We start from the raw sequence: 16,260 nt of genomic DNA, 5'->3' as shown, positions 1-16,260 counted from the left end.
AACTTGTTATTTATCCTTATTCACTTGGATAGTTTGATGTGTTAATGTGGGTTTCATAAACTGACAAATTAAAAGGATTTATGTTATAACAGAGTAACAAGCAAACATTTCTTTTTACATTTATGCAAATATATATGTAATATTTTTAAGTTGAATAATAAAAATCCAGAGTTATTTAACATTAAGGAGTAGTTGCATTTATTTTACATTACATTTAGCTACATTTATACTGCCTCAAAGTTACATCTGGCCCTTTGAGGGCAACCATTATGCTGATGTGGCCCTCGGTGAAAATGAGTTTGACACCCCTGCTATAGACCAATGTGAACTAGTCTGTTCTACATACTCCGGTACCATAGATGGCGGTATGCACCTAAAAGCTGTTATTCCGGCAAATAAAGTAAAGAAGAAGAAGAAAAACTACAAACGCGCAGGCGCAGTTTGCTGACCTTCCGTGGTAGTCCTTAAGCAAGCATGGCATCCCCGACACTAACGAAAGGTATCTGAATATTAAGTATTTTCAAATCTCCAACGCAGTAGATTATTTTTAATGTATTTCTCACAATTTTAGATGCATAGCGAGCACCGCTTTGGCGTTGTTTTGTTTTTATGCTAGTAAACCTAACCGACAAGCTAGCCACAGCTAACGTCAAGTAGCTAGCTGGTTAGCAATCAGTACTTGCTTGTAATAAGTTAATATCCGATGTTTTGACCGGTATTTGTGTTTCATATTTAGGACTTCTGGGGCTACGACAGCTACGGACTTTTACAGTCGGATACTCCTGTGGTGGATATCAATATACCACTGCAGCGGCTCTTAAATCACCTCAACCTCACATTAACGATGCTCCAGGTGAGCAAATGTTGCAGGGATGTCTGTGATACAACGATGGTTGGATGTTGTTGTTTTTTTTACGTAAGACTTACACAGCAATGTTTCGTTTTCATGCAGAAAAAGTAATGAGTCTGCCACTAGAGAAGCCGGACTTTTTCCGTGTGTCAGAGCTCTTCTCGTTGAAAGACCTATTCGACGCCAGAGTGCATCTTGGCCATAAAAAAGGTTGCAGGCACAGGTTGGTATTACTTCACTCGGCTCATGAAAAATATTTGGTTCCTTAGTGCTAATTAATTTTTTGGCCGTCATCAATAATTGACTAATTATGTCAGCTGTTATTTCATTCAAAAGTAACTGTTGACAAATCAACAAGGCAATAGTATACACAAGAAATTGCTATAAGGTGCTGTAACTGAACATGTAATATAAAAATATAAATCTCACTTTTTTCTTTTTTTAGGCTTATGGAGCCATACCTCTATGGCAGCCGTTTGGATCAAGATATAATTGATCTTGACCAGACTGTGGAGCATCTTCAGCAAGCCCTGAACTTCACTGCCCATGTAGTGTACCGCGGCGGCATCATACTTTTCGTCAGCCGCCGGCGTCAATTTGGACACCTGGTGGAGAGCACTGCAAAGGATTGTGGGGAGTATGCCCATACTCGGTACTGGCAGGGTGGTCTCCTTACCAACGCCCCTATCCAGTATGGCCCGGGAGTCCGCTTACCAGACCTCATCGTTTTCCTGTCCACTCTGAACAATGTGTTTCAGCAACATGTGGGAATCAGAGATGCAGCGAAGATGAACATTCCCACTGTAGGTGTGGTGGACTCGAACTGCAACCCCTGCCTGGTGACGTACCCTGTGCCTGGGAATGATGACACTCCTGCTGCCATGGAACTGTACTGTCGCTTATTCAAGATGACTATCAACCGTGCCAAAGATAAAAGAAGACAGATGGAGCTACTGCATGGCCTGTCGGCACCCTCTACACCAAGCTCATGACATAATATATTCTATATAAGAGACATTAAAAATGCATTTTAAAAGATAAGACTGTTTGTTCTCCCTGTCATCGTGCATCTGCATTTGGAAAAGATCTGATCTGTGTTTGGGGTGGAATTAGCCACAGTGCTGTCTTGTATTTAGACTGAAGTTGTGTGTATATTACTCATTAATGAATCTTATTTCTGTAACATGACTTTCTCATTCTAACTTAACATTTTTCTTTACCCTTAAGGTTTGTATAGACTTAACTGTTGTGCCCCACTGGCGACCAAGGACTATGTTTACATGGATAATCAAACCCTTTGTGCCACTGTCGTGTTCATATTCACGCTCACGCAAATGACTAAAACCCCTCACATCATGTCAGTGTTGGAGTTTGTGTCTATTTGTCAACCCAGTCTTCCCTTCATGCTGCCACTATGTTGTACCCCTGAGGGGTTTTGCAAAAAGGCTGGTTAAACCCAATTTATGGCAAAAGCTGTATGTCCTGCAACATGGCAAAAAAAAATGTCGGCCTTTCAAAAAATAAATGCATAGTGCATGTAGGGGAAATAGCAGTTCTATAAGATAAACAAGTTGAATACGGTTCTCCCAAATTCATTATAATGTACTTAAACATAGTTTCTATGAAAATATGCTTGATTGTTGATTGTAATATATGTAGCCATTTAGCTCATATTTACCAACATGATCTGATCTCATTGACTGAAATGTAACTTAGTGCATTTATTCAGCTGCTCTACTTTAGTATAAGTTTGAGTAACTTCACCACATTTAATATCTTATATCAATAGTTAAAGTGCAGAATCTGGTTACTGGTACTGTAATATTATCATACAAGTGATCTACTCCTGATCACTGTTCTCCTTTCCTCTTTTCTTCTTCAACTCTCTCAGCTCCACTCATATATCCCTGGAAATGTCCTCCACTCAAAGAAAATATAAAACAATAATAGTTTTAATATTTCTGATCAAAAAGTGTTGATGTAAAAATATTGAATGCATAACTAATTTTCTTAAATTTGATCCACCTCTGCTTCTTTACTCCTGCTTCTCCATCATCTTTCATCACATTTTCATCTCCTGTCCATGGAGATAGATTTGTCTCAATATCATTTGTGTGAACAGATTGACAGTGAGTGAATGTGTGATCTGTAAGTATAAAACACCCTCCACAAATACAAAAGAAATAAATTTGTAAATTTACAAAAATATATTGCGAGTATAAAACAGATCCACAAGTAACGCAAATGATAGCCTGCCGATGACGTCATTTCCGCTTTTCAGACTAAGAGCACGCAGGCTTCTGTGAGCTTTTATTTTTCCCAAAATAATTAGCGACAAGTAACGTGCGCTACGTTAACACTTGTAAGATATGAAGCGACAGGAACCTGGTTAAGGTCTTTGATAGTATGACTGTTGGTGTTGATATTTGTTCTGTTAAGAAATGACGTATTGCAATTTTATTGTCATTGTTAATATGTAGGCTAAGCTTACGTTAAATACTAAACCGGCACCTGTTGCCATGGCGATAGTAAACATTCATGTTGTGAACTGGGGGAATGGAAGCCGGGTGCTGGATTTTAGACACTGCGATGACAATCAATATGCATTGTAGATAGACCACATTTCATACCCATCCATCCTGTAGAGAGATAACTGGTGTCATTTCTTTAATATTGAGTTTATTGTAATCATTCAGTCCATTTCTGGAGGGTGTTCTATATTTACAGATTACACATTTACATGATGGTTGTCAATCTGTTCACACAAATAGTATCGAGACAAATCTACGTCCATACCTGTCCCTCTTTGCCTGCTTTCTCCACAGAGTTTTAACGTCTCATTTCCTCATCTCTCCTTCATTCTTTTCCTCCCTTTCTCGTTCACTCCTCCCTTTCTACTCGCTTCTTCACTCTTCAGAGAAACACGGGGAAGTCGCTGGTATATAAAGCGCATGACTGCACAAGTTTGGTAGCTCTCAGTTTCCGTAGCTGTATAACTAGTTCTCCTGGATTAACCTGCTCTGACCACCAGGGACATACGCTGCGACGACAAAATGGTGAGTGTGATTATTTGACCTCATAAACCATAAACAATGTTTATGTATAACTTCATAACTGTTGTATTTAACGATGCAGCGTCACATCTTACTCATAAAGCGCTAGTCTTACGTGTTGGACTCAAAAACTTAACATGACTTGTTGGCAAATTTCCACTTTTCCGTGTAACGTAAATATGGATATATCATATTGATATTTAGCTATAATAACAGTGAAGGTTTACTTTAATTCTTGTGTGTTTTACCAAGTTTGTATATCGTGTTTTGGCGCAGCTTGACTTTCAACGTTGTCAGCAACAGGCTATACTTAGGTTTAAACTGTCCCAATGTCTTTTTTTTTTTTTTTTAGACCTGGTAGTCCTGTTAAAAGTGAAAATGTATAAATGTATAAATGTGAGTGACAGTAACGTTGAGAATGCAGCCAGAAATATATAGATAATAATAGAAATCAGTGGGAAACGTGGAATGTTACGTTATAATAATTTATAATTGTTTATAAGCTGCTTATCTAAGTAAATAATATAATAGAGTGGGTTAATTAATTTGCCAAGTGAGTCAAATTAAAAGTCAAACAAAATATGAGAATTGTGCTACAACTCACGATTTGTTTCATTACCAGTTGATGTTTTGACGACTTTCTCAGTCAAAAAGTGTTGTTTATTAAAATGTCAACGAATTGTGTTACAGACATTGTTTAGTCAAAACTTCAGGCCAAAACCTATATATATTAAGTCAACTACCATAGAGGAGGAAGAAAACCAGAAATCAGTCACATTTGATATACGAGGACCAGTAAAATTTTGTTATTCTCGTTTTAAAAATTACTTAAATGATTATCAAAATTGTTGTCCATTAATTATCAATAAACTAAGGATCAATGCTCTATATAAAATGATACAGGTTATTACTAAAATATTGTAATTGGTTCCACACTGCCATCAGTTTAACCACCAATAATTTAATAAAGTAACGGACACAAAATGAATGTGCCAGTGGAAAATAAAAAGCCAGTGACAGTCACATGTTGTCAGTCAAGAGGTAGTTGAATACTCACCATAAATATTTCCGAATACAGCCACTGACCACACCATTTATTAGCCAGGATGTGACATGAAGTTCATCATTATTACTACGACTATTATTTTACAAATGTAAGGTAGGGCTTAAATGATCAATTCATTCCTTGTTTCAGCCAGACCTGGCCTAAACAGATTGTACCATCTCTTAGAAAGCCAACTGTGACTGTGAATCTCTGCTTTACGATAATGTGTGTACATTCATTTCTCATTCATAGACGTCGCCTTCGGCTCTGTCCTATGGACACCAAATGTTAAAGGACCAATGGACAATGATCTTTGGTATGTAAAACTATTTAAATAGTTGTGATTTTGAACTGGAATACTCGTAAAACATCTTCACACTGTTCTGATGTAGGTTGCTTTGGTTCTTGCAGGTACAGGACATGCAAAGCAGGAAGATACATGGCTTTGGCCCCATGAAGACAGCTGATCACAGTTAGTGAGATGACAGTGAATGGTAACCAGTCTTGTTGAAAACTTACTCTGTAACTGGACACATTAGGGTTAACATTGCCCTTTGAGACGCAACTCTGGCTGCAGTGTCTTTGTTGCGCAATAAGCGGGCACACAGTAACCGGCTCACGATAGCTCAATTTCCACTCTTAAGTGGGCTTTGGGTATGGAACCGGGCCAGATACTTACACTCAATTTATCACAAGGCTGATGTCAGTAGTAATTCATATTGCTGATTTGTAACACAAACATCAACCCCACTGAATGAAGCTTGGTCTATTTCTCTGTCAGTCAGCGTATCAATAACCCAAAAAGTCTGTTCTTATGGCATTTCAGGACAAGTATGGGCAGATGTGAGAGAATTCCCGCTAAGGTCTTATTTATTTGTTATAATGTGAACATAAAAATTACATAAAAACATTCACATTAATACGCAACACATAAAAGTGTTGCGTATTAATTGGATCCAAACATTTTGCTTTTATTGTTTCCTACTAATAAAGATCTTCATCATGTGGAGGGTCAGAGTTCACCACTGTTGGACCAGATAGACCTGCAGAGTTGCTTGGAAATGCTTGGACAATTCATGCTTACGCTCTCATCCAGCCTTCCCCTTGAGACATTGCAGTTCGACATTGTTTAGAGCCTGTGTCATAAGGTAACAAAGGATAAAATGGCAACATCATCCTCTGCATTCAGTACCTGCAATATTTCGTTTAACAACAGATCACTTTATTGAAAGCTCCTAAGTGAATGATTGTTGAAACGAGAAACTAACATGACTAAAAAAACTAAACCAATTCTGACTTTTCTTCACAGATGGAGTGCCCAAAGTGCCCAACATCATCCTGCCTCATTCTCAGGACAAGACATTTGAAGCCATCTGCAGATATGTGCGCCTGAAATTGAGCACTGATGTATGATCTTCTGCTTAAGCAACATGAAGCCTACTGCTCTTACCCATAGGGGTTATAATGATGAACTATCACTCAATGTGATGTTATAATGTAGTCCGATATGATGGCTATTTCCTGAAGTTGTCCTTTGTTCTTTTTTTCTCTTTAGTTTAAGGCACTATTCTTAAAGTCCAGCCTTATCCAATAAGGATGAATCAGTCCTTGTGACTTTGATGTAATGTGAAGAATTGACATTTATTTAATATAGTCTCCCTGATTCGCTTAATTACTTGTTTCTCAGATGATATGATTAAATGACTCAGGTTACTATTGATAGTCATTCGTTTTGTCTTTGGATGTAATGTTATGAATTGAAATTTATTGAATATAATCTATCTTACTTGCTTATTTTCTGTGTATTTTTGTACATCGTAATATATATGAAATCAGAGTTCTATTGCGCTAATAAATATAATTTTTAATAAATATTTGACAAAAAAAAAATTCTCAACTGTGCTGGGACTTGGATGCTTTTGTTTTTTGGGATTCTGAGAAATTTGTTGTGAATGTCTGCTGCTAAAGCCGACGTATTTAAAAACATAAACTCAAACTGTTGTTAGCTATACTATGAAATGTCACCTTTGGTGGTTGCACTCAAACAAATTTTAAGTCAAAATAAATGTTTCCCAATATTATATTGTGAAGAGCTGCTTAAAATGAACTGTGACTCTTGAAATAAACCCTATACAAATAAATTAACCTGTTTCCTGGGTTGTCTCAGGTGAGTCGGATGAAACTTGAAATGCTGACTACAACACTATCAGTCAGCAGCTCTGTAAAAGTTCAAATGTAGCTGTAGGTTCAATGTAGTGGAGCAGTTTCACTATTACTAAGTAAAATCCCTGGAAGGGCTACCATGGAATGTAATATAATTATTTTATCATTTTAGGCTTTTTAAAGCACGAATATCAATTATTTGCTTTTCCTAGCTTCTCAAATTTCAGGATTTGATGCCATTCTTTGTCACACAAACTAAAAGTCTTCAAAAATCAGACAAAACAAAATTTGACGATGTCACCTTATTCTGTGGGAAATGTTTTCACTGTTGTCATTTTATATATAAACAATCAATTAATCAAAAATAGTAATGGTGGTTAGATTAATTGATAAATCAAAAATAATCAAGCCTTAATTGGAAATCTCAAGGGTCTCTGCTTTGAAATTCTATAATTAATTTTAGGGTAACAGACATACCCATGCAACCACTTATGGAAAGAAATGTTAGGTAAAATTCAAAATGGTAGTTCTGATTATTATAAAAGGGTCAAGTATAGAAAATGTGAATGACAATTTTGAGTTTACATATGTCATCAAAGTCAGCAGATTTCTCAGTTGCATGTCCATGTAGAAGAGACTTTTCTGTTTTTTTATTGTCAAATTATTATGCTTACCACTTTGATTCCACTAGATGGCAGCAAACGACAAACCTGCGTCTGATCTGCCCTGGGCGTCAGATGAAGAAGTTAGCATTACATTCAGTACGCTGCTGCCTCTCAGCGTACATAGCAGCAACCACTGGACCGGGCTGTCTGTGAAATTTACCTGTTTTTTTCACACTACCGCGTGTTTACTTCTGGTACAGTAAGAGTTATTGTGGATTTTTCACAAGGACCAATTAAGGAAGCCCGAGAAGAACCGAGGACGTGTGGGGAAAACAGAGTTTCGTGAAACAGTCCCTTTGGTCTGCCTCTACTCTGCTTGTTAGCCATTTGCCAAGAGAGTTATTTTCTGGGGCCCGAGGAAACATGAGCTTTCTTTTGTGAGTAATAAGTGTGTTATGTATGCTTATTTTGTCTGGCAATTTTAATTTGTATTTGGAAATTGTCAGTGGTGCCACACAACTAGCTAGCTAGCTAGTTAGCTAGCGATAGCATAGTGTAGGCTGCGACTACTTCCTGGACTCACATTCAGATGTTTGATGTGATTCGTTTTGCTTTCGTTAGATTGTTTTGAAAATGACCACCGGCATCGATAGTAGATCAACTGTAGCATAAAAGTACCCGATGTTCTTTATTGCCTCTAACCTGTGACCCATTTAATACCAACCTCAGATCAAATTGAACTGATAGGGTTTCACAGTCTGGCCTGGGTATTTGCTGGTGTGAACACTTTGTTGCTGCGAGCTAATCCAGACCCGATATGACACAACTCACCAATATCTTTCAAAGTAAGACAATGCTATTATTGATATTTAGGATGCAGGAGCAACATTAAATGCGCACTCTGGTGAAGATGTGTGTGTTTTTTGGTAGCTGGAAGATGAAGAACATAGTTAAAAAACACTCAACCCTAGAAAACCTTTATTGAATTAGTCTCCACTTTATTATTTAAGTTACTTGATTATAGAAGACTCCCTTGTGAAGATTTGAAACTGATTCAAACTTCCTTTGTTCTGTAGAGCATGATTACCATCATAAAAGCCTCCTTTTAATGTCTATTATTCTCTCCATCTGCCAGGATGCTCCAGACAGACATATGATTAGCTTCAGTTGACTCCTAATAGGTTAAGATAATCAATAATACATCCCACTTGAAGGAGAGATCATGGACATCATTGGTTTTCAAAACCAGTGTATTTGGTTCAACAAGAGAATCATTTCTCTTGTCGTACTAAAATAAATATACTTACAGATTTTCATAAAGAAATACAGGATATGTTGATTTTTTTTTGGATGGACTGGTGTTAGTAGATATTAATTCTGCAATTAAAAGAGCAACTGTTATAGTGTGTAACCTATGTAACCGTGTTGTGATGACTCACAAAAATTCTTGTTTAATGGGGCAGTGAGAGAAATTGAATACACTACCTCTCAAAATGGCCTCATTATGCGTTATACACAAAGTGACACCCTGTTCTGGTCCCCAACTCTGATTCTGCGAAACCCAACAACTCAACTGGAGCTCAACTCTTTTGTCAGCATTTTTTTCTTTTAAAAGATGTTAACTTTTTGTGAGCAAAAGGCCATTACCTAGGGGCCTTGAAAAACTCATGATTTATCATCATATTTGACTCCCTCCTTGTTTATCACACCGTGTCTTCCTCTTTGAAATGTGACTCACAGTGGAAACCGTTCATCCAAGACGTTCAAACCCAAGAAGAATATCCCGGAGGGTTCTCATCAGTACGAGCTGTTGAAACATGCTGAGGCTACACTGGGAAGTGGAAACCTGCGCATGGCAGTCATGTTGCCGGAGGGTGAAGACTTAAATGAATGGGTCGCAGTCAACAGTAAGCGCCAAATTTACCTTCCCCTCCTCCCTTGACACACCCTTTTTGTTGCAGATTCCTGGAAGAGTGACTTAACCCTCATGCCTTTTTTATTTCTGTATCTGTCAGTCTCTCCTTAGTCTTTATATTTGCATGCTTCGCCGTAGTCTTATTTCTGAAATGTCAATTAATCCACATCAAGAATCAGTTGAGAGTGAGCTACCATGGTGTTAGATCTTGGCATCCCTCTAAAGACCATGAGCATTCATGCTGGAAAAACCACTGTGAATGTTAAATAGACTGTATTGTCTGTGCTATGAGAGCCTTGTTTATTTTCCTCTAAATTGAGATAAATGGCTGGTCAGGAGAAGCTTAATTTCCTCTTGCGTCAGAACGCCTGACTTGATTTTATTTAAATCCCTTTTACTAGAATACAACATGAAGTGATTAGGATTTGATTTATTTTTATATGGTCACTTTTTTACACTGGTGTAGAGCACATGATGTGCATGATGAAGAAACACTGTCATTTGAGTCTCTTGAAGTTAATTGCAGTGAATGGGCTGCATTGTATGGCTTTGATACATTTTGGATTACATTTGTAGCACAAGAAAACTAAAGTAGCTAACTGAAAATCTCTCATTTGCTCAAACAAGTTCATACATTCTCTGACTTTGGTAACCGTGCTAGAGAAACGATGTCCATATTGCAATACTTATTCTCCAGTTTCATCAAAGGTTAGTGGAAACGGATGGATATTGGTCACACTTACAGGAGCTGTTTAAAGTTGCACAATAAGGAGAAGTTAGATGAAAAGTGCTGTGAGTAATAACTTCCTCCACCACACAGTTTAAATGACTTTACACATGATCTCTGTTCACAAGAAGCAGCTCCTGAAATGGATAGTGACAGTAGAGGGAGAGACAGAGGGGGTTAGGTCTTGCAACAACAGTCCCTGGATAGAATCAAACTGGGGGGTGTAATTTTGTATGCGGCCTAACCACTAGGCTGCCAGTGGTTTTCCTTTTTTTTTTTTTAACAGTCCTTTAGTTTATTCTGTATCACCTGAGCATCTCTTATTTCACGTGGCTCTGCTGTCTTTTTGCATATAGCTCTATGTCAGTCTAGGCCCTAGGAAAGTCTGCTACGTTGGCAATGACTTTGCTACCTGTCATGGAAAAGTCAACATCTTGACATTGGTCATGAGCAAGTATCAAGCTTGGTCTCAGGCTGTAATAAGTTTAAAAACTTTGTTGGCATATACTGTAGTGTGGGCTTTCAGCTCATGCTAAAATCTACAGCGTCCAATAAGCTTTTATGTCTTTTTTTCGTTGTTGTCAAACTGTCATTCAGCTACAAGTGCCAAAGTGTTTGACTAAAATATCCTCAGAGGGGACTGGGCAAACCCTAATCAAACACTCAAGTGAGCTGGTGTCTCCTGAGACCGGACCTCACACAAAACATATGCCACTTCAGCTGTTCAATATGTATTTTTGTCAAAGATTAGCAAAAGTAGCAACAACACTAACACTGCCAACCCTTTAAATGGATCTCTCCGACTGATGGAAAGCCAAAGTTGGCTGTATGCCCCTGGGAATGAGTGATAACACAATTCGTGCCAGATAACCGAAGTGTGTACTGGTCTACAGTCTGTGCTGGGCAGTGAAGTGGGGAGGGTAGAGGGCTCTGGGGAAACTTGATGCCAGTTATTTGTGCTGGCGCACATGGTGTTTTGTCTCATGTAAGCTTCATTCTAATGTTGTTGTTTTTTGTTTGTTTTTTTGCATTTTTTCAGCTGTGGATTTCTTCAACCAGATCAACATGCTGTATGGCACCATCACAGATTTTTGCACAGAGGAAAGCTGTCCAGTCATGTCTGCTGGTCCTAAGTAAGTTTATAATTTTAGTTCTGCAAGTAAGTAGTCTCATAAAACCAACCAACAAGCCTTGCTTCACTCATTTTGGTCTGTCAAAACTCAACAGGGCATGGAGTAGGTTTACAATTATAACAATTAAAGTGCAATTAGCAATAATTAGAATTTAATTAAACTTAAAAATGCAGCACACTTAAAAAGGCACGGCAGATTCTTAGTGTATGTTTTACCTGCTTGTACCTCACACAGATTTAGATTGCCTTCTGCAAGGTTGAAGGGGTCTATGTGAGAAGGTGGTGAAAATCTTCACTGTCAAATACACAACATAATATTTTGCTGTGCATTAAATTGTATCATTGGTGAAGGAGTGTGAGTCGTAAAATATAATGTTTGTCATCCATACTTCCTGTAGATATGAGTACCATTGGGCTGATGGGACCAACATCAAGAAGCCCATCAAATGCTCCGCTCCCAAGTATATTGATTACCTCATGACCTGGGTGCAAGACCAGCTCGATGATGAGACACTTTTCCCTTCAAAGATCGGTATGTTTTATTTGTTTTCTCTGTCCTGTCAAAGCCATCCTTTCTTTGTGTGGTTTTACTCAACATTGGTGTAATGTTAGTAAAAAAAGAAAGAAAAAGGGCTCTGCAACCAACAAAAGGGCTACCTCTACTAACAAGTAAACTCATGAGAGGTTTTCTCCTTCCTGTGAACTTCAACTGTATATCACATGTATATATCAGCAATATAACCAGTCGTGTTGGATTGTCATTTGCATGTAATCAAGTTGACAAATTTCAATTTGCAAGCTTCATTTTTACTGTGCAACATTGTTTAAAATGCTAAAGGAATAGTCCGTAGATGAAAGAAAGGGAAGAAGTATTACATTAGTGGGTGGATTATTCGAGTCTTTTGGGGAACTTTGTAATTTTTCAGCAAAGTACATTTAAATTTTGCCTAAATAACATGTTTTGCAGATTCAGAAATCTCCCTAGTAATGGATGTGTAGGGTACTTGAAGGTAAAGAGGAATAATTAGCATGCACACGAACATAGCTCTCAACCACTGAACTAGTTGAGGCTTGTGTTGTCTAGGGTGGAGCCCTGAACGGAGTTGGATGGCAGCCAGCACAGGTGCATGTCTGATCTGTTCCCTAGTACAGACACCTCAGGGGAAGGAACAATGATTAAAGGTGCTCCCCTCGAGTGACAGAATTCGCTTCGGTGTCCATGATCAATAGATCTATTACTGATGTTCATTCTGTGCCAGGGGTACAAACAAACAAAACAGGGAAGCACTCGTAAAATCATTGATCCACAGTCCTGCTAGTGGTCAGACACTCCATATTTGATGGGGACGAATACCGGCCTCTAACCTGTGAATGGTTCATATTCCTGGAGTAATCAAGTTTGGGCCATGTGCATGTCCAGCACTTAGTGGAAGGTATAATCTAGAACTCCTTGTCCTGTCTGTCACCGGCTTCTTTTGAATAATTGATGTTGCTGTAGGTAGCTCTCTGTACACTGGGGGTTAAAAAGAGCTGTCCACCAGGCTTCTGTACTCCGCAGCTGTTCACTGAATCACTGGAGAACTGCACAACACTTCTGAAGTGTGGAGAGCAGTGCTGTTGTAACAACAGCAGAATGTCCTAACGACAGATAAACACTCAACAGACTGTTACCGTGAGGTTGTTCTGTGTTGCAGTTATGATTGTTTGCACTTTACACAAATCATGCTCTGGCTTGCCTGCAGAGACATTTGCAATCCAGGAGAACATGCTGCAGTGGAGCCGTGACTGCTCTGAGCTTTTTCGACTTATTGAGCTGACAAGCAGCGATACAGAGATAAGAAGGAAAAAAATTATGCACCTCTTGAGTGATTGATTGAGTGAACTTTCATCTTCTCAGTACATTCTGTTTATTGAAGCTATGCCTGAAGAAACCAAGCACGGTTGAACAGTATTTGGGCATTTTGAAACACTAAAAATCGTAAGGGTCCGTTTTTATCTGAACGTGTTTCCCTCAACCTCACCACTGATGGAATGATCTACATGTTTCATTGTATTTTTGGATGATCTGATTGATCTCAACAGTTTTTCTTTCTTGCCCTCTTGTTCCCAAGGTGTCCCCTTTAAGCGCAACTTTATGTCCGTGGCGAAGACCATTCTGAAGCGCCTGTTCAGGGTCTACGCCCACATCTACCACCAGCACTTTGACTCTGTCATGCAGCTGCAAGAAGAGGCCCACCTCAACACGTCGTTCAAACACTTCATCTTTTTTGTTCAGGTAAAGAATCTCTGGCATTCGAATATTGGCTTTTGTGTGTTTTTCCTTGACTTATACCAGTGTATTAGCAATGAAAATGTTCACACACGGTGTTTAATCTGATCATGTTTGTTCCCTTTCCTTTGTCCTTTTCAGGAGTTCAACCTCATTGACAGGAAAGAGCTGGTCCCACTACAGGAGCTGATTGAAAAACTGACAACAAAGGATAGATAAACAGCAGTGTAATCCTTATTTTATTGGTCTTCTAGTTTTTGCACAGATACCCACCCCACCCTGGCTGTACGTATGCAGTATATACTATATTTCCATTTGGGGAAATGTTTTTAAAAAAGGCCAGGAAGAAGGAAGGGTCTTGATAGGTTTAAGGCACCAGGACTAATGCTATCAGGGATAAAACACTTAATTGAACAAACTACAGATTAACATAATAGAGAAATGGTTTTAGCTGTATGGAAAAATCCCCAGTGTTCACTCATGGCTTACTTTTGGGATAGTATAGGCATATTAGTTTTCTATTAGACTGCACAGATTTTTTTTTTCCACTTGGATTTATGGCGACACGAGGCATTTCCATGCTCTTAGATTCCTATTTCCAACTCACCCACAGGGGAGAATACAGTGGAAGTAAAGTTGCTGTATCATAATAGGAGGGTTTTATTGGTGTTATGGCAAGAATTTAAGCCTTTTAGCCAATTCAACAGGAGTTGTTAGTTATTTTATTCATTAATCTACATGGAAGGAGCTGGGTTGCAGTTTGCTACTGTTCACATCTGTAATAGCCCTCACATCTGTATCTTTCAATACAAAAGAATCCTAAGTGCCTAGCATGGCTCATAATTGCCCTATATAAACAGTGAGAACTGTAAGAAGATAAAGGCCATATACCACTGACACGTTGGACACAGCATTAAATTTTCCTCTCCACCTTCCTTTTAATTTTCTGTTTCTCCAGTCCCTCTTACATCCCTTTTCTATTTGTACCATAACTTGGTTCAAAAATAATTTTCTCTGCAAAACCATCTCCTCATCAAACGTATCCTTATGTAGTTACAAAGTCCCTTCGCCAACTGTTCTGTGCAGGTAATGATAAATGAATGTTTTGAAGGACATATAAGTGAGGCTAGAATATTGTCATGTTGTAGCAGGGACTGAAATTTAATTTAACTTTTAGCATTTTCTAGTAACATGTTCCTGTGTGCTAGTTTTTCCCCAAAAAACTTATAAGTAGAAACACAGTTTAGGAAAGGTCTGCAAGGGATCTAAAACCTTAAAGTGTATTTTAAGGTAATTGAATAGTTGTAGATAAGTGTGTGACAACCTCAACTGTTTAAAAATAACAGCATTTTGAATCAGATTTTGAGACATCCCTTGTTATCTCGCTAGCCATAAAGCACTTTGAACAATTTTCCTGACCTCTCTTGCCTGAATGTTTATTCTGCATAGACCGTGCTTTGTGAGAAGCTGTATCATGTGACTGATCATAGTTTGGTTCCTCTCTTATTTCCCCAAATGAATGTTGAATTGCTTAACCTCCTCTGAAATCAGCTATAAGGCACAAGTGAGATTTCTTTTGTTTGGTTTGAGTTGTTTGTTGCTGTGCTTCAAACAGCAGATGCATGTACCCTTCCCCCGAATCTCAAAGTGTAGTTTACTATGCAATAATTGACAACACTAAAAGGGTTACCAGTTGGCTCATTCATACTTTATATCCAATGTTCATTTTCTTTTATTGTGCTTAACTTCTGGTGTAGGTTAAAAAATAGATTTGCTTCTCATTCAGGTTTGGTTTCAGAAAAAGGTGACATGAACATTTTATATCTGAAATTTGTCAAAGAGGTGTAATACTTCATTGCACACATGTAAATACTGAGGGTTAGACCTGTCTTAAGAATAATTTTCAGAGAGCATGGAGTGGTAGCTTTGGGTTAAAAGAATGCATTGAGTCTTTTTAGAGGCTGCTTCCCCTTCCCCTATTTGGATATTAAATTTTGTTTGTTTTAATTGTTGAGTATCTGTTTCCACTTCCTTAGCTAACTATTATGAATGTTACTGCTCATCAGATACCTGAAAATGTAATAGAAAATCAGTCATCCTGATGCATCTCATCCTTATGAAATGCCCGTAACATAGCCTATTGCCTACAGTTTTTCCTCCTTGACTGTAATAATTGATGAAATGTTTGTAAATATTGGCTTGGTAGGGGTTTTCGATGCTACTGAATTGATTTATGCTGTTTACAAGGCGAATAAAGGTGGTCTTGACTCTTTGAATGAATTCAGTGTTTACTATATACCAGTAGTGGACATAAACTAAACACACTATTGAAGTAATGTTGGCTACTTGAGTACACATTTCAGTATTCCAGTTCTATGCTACTTAAACTCCACTTTATTTACTTCAGGTATAGTTACGTTTCACATTAAGATTTTGTTTTCAAAATGTAGTTTATAAAATATTGCATTATTTTAGATTAAACTATTCTAAAGTATATAAAG

The 16,260-nt window shown here is 38.1% G+C and overlaps 2 protein-coding genes and 1 long non-coding RNA gene across 3 annotated transcripts; all 3 read left to right on the top strand.

Annotated features, from left to right (window-relative positions):
* The first annotated feature begins 317 nt into the window (after nucleotides 1-317).
* mrps2 (mitochondrial ribosomal protein S2) lies at nucleotides 318-2,206 on the top strand. Its single transcript, XM_022744040.1, has 4 exons — nucleotides 318-499; nucleotides 737-853; nucleotides 953-1,073; nucleotides 1,296-2,206. The coding sequence occupies exons 1-4, from the start codon at nucleotides 475-477 to the stop codon at nucleotides 1,840-1,842; spliced, it is 810 nt and encodes a 269-aa protein (XP_022599761.1). The 5' UTR covers nucleotides 318-474; the 3' UTR covers nucleotides 1,843-2,206.
* Nucleotides 2,207-3,854: 1,648 nt separating this feature from the next.
* LOC111220810 lies at nucleotides 3,855-6,861 on the top strand. Its single transcript, XR_002665066.1, has 6 exons — nucleotides 3,855-3,906; nucleotides 5,201-5,264; nucleotides 5,360-5,442; nucleotides 5,775-5,811; nucleotides 5,942-6,096; nucleotides 6,258-6,861. It is a non-coding gene; the product is annotated as an uncharacterized LOC111220810 (long non-coding RNA).
* Nucleotides 6,862-7,868: 1,007 nt separating this feature from the next.
* Nucleotides 7,869-16,032, top strand: LOC111220807 (MOB kinase activator 1B). Its single transcript, XM_022744035.1, has 6 exons — nucleotides 7,869-8,153; nucleotides 9,457-9,623; nucleotides 11,398-11,491; nucleotides 11,889-12,022; nucleotides 13,602-13,765; nucleotides 13,901-16,032. The coding sequence occupies exons 1-6, from the start codon at nucleotides 8,140-8,142 to the stop codon at nucleotides 13,976-13,978; spliced, it is 651 nt and encodes a 216-aa protein (XP_022599756.1). The 5' UTR covers nucleotides 7,869-8,139; the 3' UTR covers nucleotides 13,979-16,032.
* Nucleotides 16,033-16,260: the final 228 nt, after the last annotated feature.

Source organism: Seriola dumerili, unplaced genomic scaffold (genome assembly GCF_002260705.1).
Source record: "Seriola dumerili isolate Sdu_G_001 unplaced genomic scaffold, Sdu_1.0 BDQW01000074.1, whole genome shotgun sequence".
NCBI classification, from domain to species: Eukaryota; Metazoa; Chordata; class Actinopteri; order Carangiformes; family Carangidae; genus Seriola; species Seriola dumerili.
The sequence above is the reverse complement of the archived record's forward strand: the minus strand, read 5'-3'. Positions and strand labels throughout refer to the sequence as shown.